General features: G+C 53.8%; 1 protein-coding gene across 1 annotated transcript; it reads left to right on the top strand.

Moving 5' to 3' along the window:
• Positions 1–815: 815 nt before the first annotated feature.
• On the top strand, positions 816–6,417 carry LOC113408605 (FERM and PDZ domain-containing protein 1-like). The gene is made up of 3 exons (XM_026661943.1): positions 816–885; positions 1,172–1,981; positions 3,941–6,417. The coding sequence occupies exons 1-3, from the start codon at positions 816–818 to the stop codon at positions 6,346–6,348; spliced, it is 3,288 nt and encodes a 1,095-aa protein (XP_026517728.1). The 3' UTR covers positions 6,349–6,417.
• The last annotated feature ends 1,663 nt before the right edge of the window (positions 6,418–8,080 follow it).

Consider the following 8,080-nt stretch of genomic DNA (forward strand, 5'->3'; position numbering starts at 1 on the left):
GCTATCTTGATTATCACTTCAAAAGTTTTTTTTCTCTTACTTAATTGGCCTCTCAGAGTTGGTAAGACAACTCCCACCTGTTCATGCTCTCTATATGTGTGTATATATATCTCCTCAATGTTTCACTCTATATGCATCCGAAGAAGTGGGTTGTGGCCCACGAAAGCTTATGCTCTAATAAATTTGTTAGTCTTTAAGGTGCCACAAGTACTCCTGTTCTTTTTGCGGATACAGACTAACACGGCTACTACTCTGAAACTTCTCCTAGGAAGTTAGTCCCCTCTTGAGCCCCATCTCACGGCTCCCAACTCCTTGAAGCTATTGGAAAGACTGTTCTCTTTCTGCTTACCCTGGAAGCTACTTGGGGCAGGGACTGTGCCTTTGTTCTGTGTCTGTACAGCACCTGGCACACTGGGGCCTGGTCCATGACGGGGGCTCCTAGGCACTACTGCAATACAAAGAAATAATAGTAATGATTATCATTATAATAACAATAATAAGCCACACGTAGGAGAGGGTTCAAAGAAGAGCCACGAGAATGATTAAAGGATTAGAAAACCTGCCGTACAGTGATAGACTCAAGGAGCTTGATTTATTTAGCTTAACAAAGAGGTTAAGGGGTGACTTGATCAGTCAATAGTACCTACCCAGAGAACAAATATTGAAGAATGGGCTCTTCGATCTAGCAGAGAAAGGTCTAACACGATCCAAAGGCAGGAAGTCGAAGCTAGACAAATTCAGCCTGGAAATAGGGTGTAACGTTTTAACAGTGAGAGTAATTAATGGCTGCACCAACTCATGGAGAGTTGCCCGCGATGGGGAATCCACCACAATTTGTAAATCAAGGCCGGAATTCCCGTCGGAAAGCTCTGTGTTACCGGGCAGGTCAGACTAGGTGGGCCCAGTGGGCCCTTCAGCCTGGGAATCTAGGCATTAGACTGTATTAGTGACCAGCTCCAGCACTGGCCTCCGCTTGCAGGCCGTGGCCCCGTGGGACAGACTGTGCTCCGTGCTCATTTGTTCAGAATCCGAGCAGCAGTCACAGGAGTGGGTCCCTTTCTGGGAGTGCAAGGGGACTGAATTGCTGCTGCTTCTGTGCTAGTTCGGCTGCTGTACCCAGCTGTTTGCATTGGCCAGTGCTCACAGCAGGCACGGTGTCTTTACGTTGCAGGGTACGAGTCGAGAGCCTGCAGCGACTCCGAAGACTCTTGGGAATTGGATTCCTCTGCAGAGCGCTTTTTGGACCCCCCCTGGCTGAACCCCGGCAGCATCCAACCTCTGTGTGAGGAGGAGGCGGAGCAGGAGGAGCTGCCTGAGCTGGAGCCAGAGAGCAGAAACCCCAGAGGCAGGAGTGACGTGACGGACAGTGCGTCCGAAGCCTCTGACTCGGCCAACACCGAGAGCAGAGGTTGCAAGACCAGTGGCTCGAGTGACTCGATGGACGCTCTGGAGGAGGACGACTTAGAGGCCTGCTCCTCCAGCAGGCCACAGTTCCTCCAGTTTTTCACACCCACTATTCAAGAACTCAACTGCCAAGACAAGAGCATCTTCGCTCTGGCCAACAAGGAGGAGAGCGGTGGGGCAGAGTCTGAAGATTTCCTTTGTTTCTTGCAGTTATCCCAAGGAAGCCACCCTGTGCCTGAGCAGACAAGCCCCGAGCAAAGAGGGGAGAATGAGGCGGATGCTTCGGCTCTCAAGACCAAGCTGTCGGAAGAGAACGTGATGGAGTATTACAGTCTCTGCTCCAGTATATCCCCAGGCAGCAACGGAGAGAGAAGCGTCCTCAATCATAGCCCAGGGAACGGCTCTGTGAAGGACCTGCTGGCTGAGTCAGGCCAGCAGGAGGGATTCTGCAAGGTAGATCCAACAGCAAAGGAGACTGACCTCATCCTGCACCCGCCTCCGGGCTTCGGGGACACCAGCTCCGAGGATGAATTCTACGATGCCGCGGACCGGCTGACCCCGACAGACACCCTGGCAGGTGCGCTCAGAGAAGAGGTTATGTAATAAATCAGCTTAGTAGGGCAGGGACGCTCTCTTACCCTGTGCACCTGGCAGGACAGGACCTGATCATTCCTGGGGTACTCTGGGTGGTACGGCTGGACGAGTGATGAATAATGAACCTAGGGGTGGTCATGCGTCAGATCCACAATGCCGAGAACACGTCCCCCTTATTCAATTTCCCAAGGTTGTCCTGAAGCTCTTTGGACTCGCAAACAAGCTTTAAACGTCCCTTCTCCAAGAATGAATCCCTCGCAGGCAGAAATGCCGTGCAGAGAGAGCACCTCGCTATCGGAGCTATAGGGTTGGGTGGGATTTTTCAGTAGCACCCAGGTGAGTTCAGAGCACCAGTCCCAGTGAAAGTCATGGGACCTGTGCTCCTAAGACAGTCTGGCATTCTCGAAACCCCACCCGCTATCACAAGCACACCAGAGTACAGACACATATGGAACACGCATGTTATTTAAAGGTATACGTGTCTTTAAGCCTCCGTAGTACCCATGTGAGTTTGTTGTGTTCGCTGTGTACATGATGGACTTTGCAAAGTGTGTGTGGTCCCCACGAATGCTGTGGGAGGTGCAGCTGGCCCAGAGGCTGACGGCTGTGCTCGGGGGTGGCGTGGGCTGGCAGGAATCCTGGGAGGTGTAGATACAGGAGCAGGCCAGAAGAAAAGGAAGCGGGAAAGCCGTGTAGGGAGGGAGGAGCCACTGTGTGATGGTGGGAGGCTGCCAGGAAAGAGATAGGGACCCATTCCTGCCAGGCTTGCCTAACCCCTGACACCGAGCGATGATTCTTAGACATTCTTAAATCCTAAGGAAATCCCCAAACTAAAAGTTGAAAAATGCTATCGCTTAAACTCAGCCCCAAAACCTCAGGAGAACCCACTGCAGCTTCCTCTCCCTTCCCCTCGGACAGATCACAAACTACCATTCCGTTTTACAGCCCACCAGCCCACGTCTGGACAACACAGAAATGCATAGCTACGGGCACTCACGCAGCCTTCGCTTCTTTTCCCCTAGTTCCAACCTGAAACCAGGCAGAAATTCCAAGACCACCTTATTCATCCATCACCCCCACCAATTAAGGCCTAGAGTAAGCCACGAAGAAGAAAAGTTTTCAAAAGAAAAATGATTCGTTAAGCAAACAGGCATGCCATTAGCACTTACACCCTGCTACAATTATACTCCCACTCCAAACGGTGTGTCAATGGGTGATACGTCCCCGGACAACAGAGTGAGCTACAGCCTTACTATCCTGGAACCTAACCGTACCTTTTTCATGAATTTACCCCTTTTATAATTAACATGAAACTGCCCTTCCCCTGAATTCTAGTTCTACCACCGCCTTATGGGCTCTTTACAATCCACACTATTGAAGTTAACAGCTGCACCCCCGTCCCTCCCATGCTATCAATAGAGATCGCATTTTAACAAACAGTTCTCAAAAACACTCATTTAAAAACCCTGCAAAAACCAGCTACCACGACCAGCAGCTTGTAACAAAGCTAGACTAGCCCCCGTTCAGCAGTTAGTGTAATTAACCCTGGGTCATGTCCTTGCTAAGTCTTACTTTCCCATAACACACAGTCTCCTATACTCTTGTATGCTTAGGCCCCAAACCTAACTTCTGCTTAGTACTTAACCTAAACCATCCTATGAGCTACCCCCTCTGTGCCGAGCCACGTAGGACGCAAGTTTGTCACAGCCCCCCATTTACAGAGCTTTAGCTCAAACTATAGCAGTTCGTGCTTTTAGTGCTCAAGGGTCCCCAGTTCAATCCCCGGTGTCTCAGCCAAGATGGCCGCCATCCCCGATGCGTGGTTCTCAGCAGTCCAGGAGATCCCATGAACAACCCGTGGCCCTCTGTGTGTAGCCAGTTACACACACGTGTGTGGTACACTACCATTTCCTTACCCTTGTGTTCTCTTCTTTCCTGGCAGGCTTTAAGGCACTGACCCGTGAGGGGAAGGGCGATTCCTGCTTCCTGAAGAAGTCAAGGTGCTGCAACCTGGGGGAAAGCTGCATGTCGAGACAAGCTACCAGGGAGAAGCACAGAAAGGAGAAGGATCTGAAGCATGCCAAGAGCCTGAGAAAGAGGAGATCTTTCCTACAGACGGATTACACGTCGCAGGTTACCTTCCCGGTGGCTCCATCCCCCGCCCTGGAGAGCGCTGATCCTGCGTGCTGCTCTGAACGGGAGTCCCAGCTGCCCTCCATCTCTCTCACTCGCATGACATCCTCCTTGGACGACTCCACCGGGGAACCCCCGCTGCTGGAAGCCAGGACCTTTGCCCAGCTAGAGCCTCGGAGCCAAGCCAAGAGTAAAAACCCTTCATCTGCCTTCATGGAAATGGAGCCTGACGCCACGGAAACCAACTCAGTAACCGCCTCGGTCATCCCTTCCGTTTCAGCCAGTCAGCTCCAGGGTGACCAGGAAGGGAAAGAAACTTCGGACCTAACCCCGTTGCCCAGCTGCGCGGAGAACAGCCTGGGGCCTCTTGGTTCTGCATGCGCGCGTGACAGTGGCTGCGTCAGTCCTGAATTATCCTTCCATTTGGGAGGCATCAGAAACCCAGAACAAGCAGGAGGCGCCTGGGACAGCCCCGGTGGCTGTGGTCGCCCATTTTCTGAAACCGAGGATGGATGTATAACCCGCACGGTGCCGCAAGAGCAGCCGATGCCACAGAGTGCCGCGGAGGCTCTGGAAGCCCACCGTGAACTCGAGACGTCTGCACATCCGGGCGAAGGAGGGATACCTGCTAGTGTGGAGCCAGTTCTTTCTCCATTGGGGTGCTACAGAGGCAAGCCATCGCCCCAGGCTGCAGCTTCAGACCTGGGTTCTCTATCCACGGCCGATAAAGGAGAAGCATGTGAACAGCTGGTGCCATCATCTCCCTTTGCAAGGGGAACAGCTGGTCCCACTAGCTGTGCAGTGAAGCCAGAGGCTGAAATGGTATCTGGAGAGAAAACCAACACGAACCTAAATGAAGAACCCTTAAAAAGAGTGGAAGATAAAATCCATTTGGGTTTCTCTAATGCCACGGAGCTGCTGTCAGACTTTAACGGAGCCTCGGGAATAATCACTCGCCTCTCCTGGCTTTCGTTTGGAACCAGGACAGACCTATGCCCCCCTGCCGGCAGGGCACTGCTTGAAGATACCGACCAAGCGGTTGACCAAAGTCCCTGGACAGCAGAGCATTGCGACTCCGGTGCCCTAAGGAAGGAAACGCGTTTTTCCTCAGCTTCTCCGAAAGCGCCTCCTCCTCCGGAGCTGCTTAGTGGCCAGCGCACAGAGGAGAGAGAACCCAGAGAAGATGCAGTGTGTGTGGATGGTCGCCACGAGCAGCGCCAGCCCACTCTGACTCCCCTTCTCACGGAGGAGACCGCAGAGCAAAGAGAGGGCTGCCACTTCAACACATCACCGGGGCTACGTTCTCCTTCCCCCAAAGACACGGGTGGCGCCTCAGCACACAGAGAAGGAAACTTTGGTGCAGATCGATCGCTGCTTTGTGTGGCCCATGAAAAAGATGCCCCGGTGTCTACGAGCTGCAGCACAACTCGTCCTTTGGGCTTGACCAGTGTTAAGGGGACCCTCTTCCCCAAAGCTGGCACGGACAAGTGCAGCTGTCACTTGTCTTATGCCAGCTGCTTCCGGGGGCTAGACAACGACCTCGAGTATGAGTATGTTGATTCTGCACACAGCACTTCCTCCAGGCCTTTAACAACCCCACCGGCTGCTGGGAGCTTGTCGTTTCTAGACCAGCCCCCTCCCAGGACCACGGACGAGAGTGTGAGTGAAAACGGCCCAGGGCCAGAATCTCACCCGGAAGTGCTGGCTCAGTTGCAAGAGAGAGCAGGGAAGTCATCGGCTGACTTCTCTCCGTTCCTGGCAAATGTGGCAGAGCTCCAGGCCGTTGTGAGGCAGTTCTCAGGAAACCGAACGAAACACCCTCGAGACACGTGCGCAGAACATTACTCTGAACACAAGCACGTGCTCTGCGCGGAGTCCCGCAAGCTGATGGCCAGCTGCCAGAAGGTCCTACAACCAGACAGGCCTTCTGAAGAGCTGCCCAGTGCATTGCAGGAGACCTTCCAGGACCTCATGCGACTGACGGCGCTGTGTTTCCAGTTCACAGCCTGTGGACTGTGCGGGAGACGCCACAAGGAGCTCACCGTCAATCTGAAGGACGTGGTTTGCACCTACCATCAGTTTGTCCGCGCTGCTCTCCAGACCGGGGGGAAGGACTGTCGCGATTTCAGTGCCACGCTGCTAGCACGGCAGGGCACGGCCCTCACGGCAGCAGTGTTCTGTCTAACCCAGCAGTTCAGGGCAGCGCCGGCGGTGTGAAGACAGCAGCTCCGTGAGACAGACTCTTAAACTCGTGTACCGCTGACAGGAAAGTACCCAACAAACGTTTACTGTATAACCCATTAACCCAATAAAATATCTCCCGCAGAAAAGCAATGCGAGTCTTTCAGCAGTCTGGCCACACACCTCAAGGCAGGATCATGCACAAGACTCAGCCGAGTTTGGGTCAGCTGCCCTGTTTGCTCACTCGAGGACATTCCAGTCCATCAGGGGATAATGTTGGGGGAGGTGAGTCCACAGCCCGCCCACCCGCTCTGTCTGTATAAAAAATAATGGTCTCGAACGCAGAGCGCAGTTTGTGGCTTTTTTCCCATGGCTCCAGTTTGGGGTGTGTTTCCTGGGTAGCGCGGCGTGTCGTCCCATCTTACTCAGGGCCGGCTTTAGGCCGATTCCGCCGATTCCCCGGAATCGGGCCCCGCACCTAAGAGGGCCCTGCTCTCCTGGCCGGAGCGTGGCCCCGCTCCCCCGGCCGGAGCGCCGGCCCGAGCCCCGCGGCCCCGCTCCCCCGGCCGGAGCGCCGGCCCGAGCCCCGCGGCCCCGCTCCCTCGGCCGGAGCGCCGGCCCGAGCCCTGCAAGTCCGTGGCCCCGCAACCCCGGCCGGAGCGCGGCAATCCGAAGTGCCACTGAAGACTAGGAGCGCCACCCGGTGAGTACAAGCCCCACGAATCGGGCCCTGCACTTGCTAAAGCCGGCCCTGATCTTACATTTCAGACATTGTAAACAGGCACTGAATGGAACATAGCGTCCGGCAGCAGGGTCAGCTCTGCATTCTCCACCCCAGAATCTCAGGGCGGCTGTCGGAGTTGCAATGGAAACTGATTTTGTAGAATCCGACTCCAGTACCTGCAGCGCTAAGTCGTTCCACTGCCAGTGGTTCCTCTGCAGCTTCCAGAGAACTTAACACCTGAAGGCAGCAGCAGCGTGGTATAACCACGAACCAGCTACCACGACCAGTAGCTTATAACAAAGCTAGACTAGCCCCCGTTCAGCAGTTTGTATAACGCAGCAACTGCCTTGAAATCATTGAAGGCAGCAACTTACTAAGCAGAAGGCAGGACATGTTCCCAAAACTCCCCTCCCCTTCTCCCTGTAGCCACGCCCCCTGGGACTAGGCGGGGGCAGAATGGGAGTGCGACCACAGGGCATTAGGCACTGCGTCATATGGACAAGCTCAGCGCAGGGTTAGACAACACTTAACACGGCTGTGGCCTCTGCTTAAAAGGCTGCCTTCCATTAGACAACTCAGGCACTTACACATTCCAGCAAAAGCCTCTAACAGCAACCCCAACGTACAGATTCCACCCAGCAGAGCTGGAAGCTGAGCCATGAGACCACTTCAAAAAGCAAAGCCTCCCCCCCACCTGCAAACCCGCCCAAGGGTGCAGGGGGTCATTTTGTGCGGTGGCACTGCTAGAATTTGGAGGGAGGGCCAGGAGAGAGAGTCCTGGGGGAATTCTGGACCAAAAAATTAAACATTCTGCACACAGTATTTGAAACGTCTGCAAAATTCTGCATATTTTATTTGCCAAAATAACACACTCAGACCAGTTTCAATTAGTTTGGTAATTTATTTCATAATAGGTGTCAGCAAGTCTGTCTGTAACAATCCGGACAATGACAAAGATTCAGGAAATGTTTTTGACAAATAGGTGCCTTACTAGGCATATAAATACAGAACTGTATTTCTCACCGCCGCGCCCCCCCCCCCCCC

This window comes from Terrapene carolina, unplaced genomic scaffold (genome assembly GCF_002925995.2).
Source record: "Terrapene carolina triunguis isolate 2854851 unplaced genomic scaffold, T_m_triunguis-2.0 Scaffold19992, whole genome shotgun sequence".
In the NCBI taxonomy this organism is placed as follows: domain Eukaryota; kingdom Metazoa; phylum Chordata; order Testudines; family Emydidae; genus Terrapene; species Terrapene triunguis.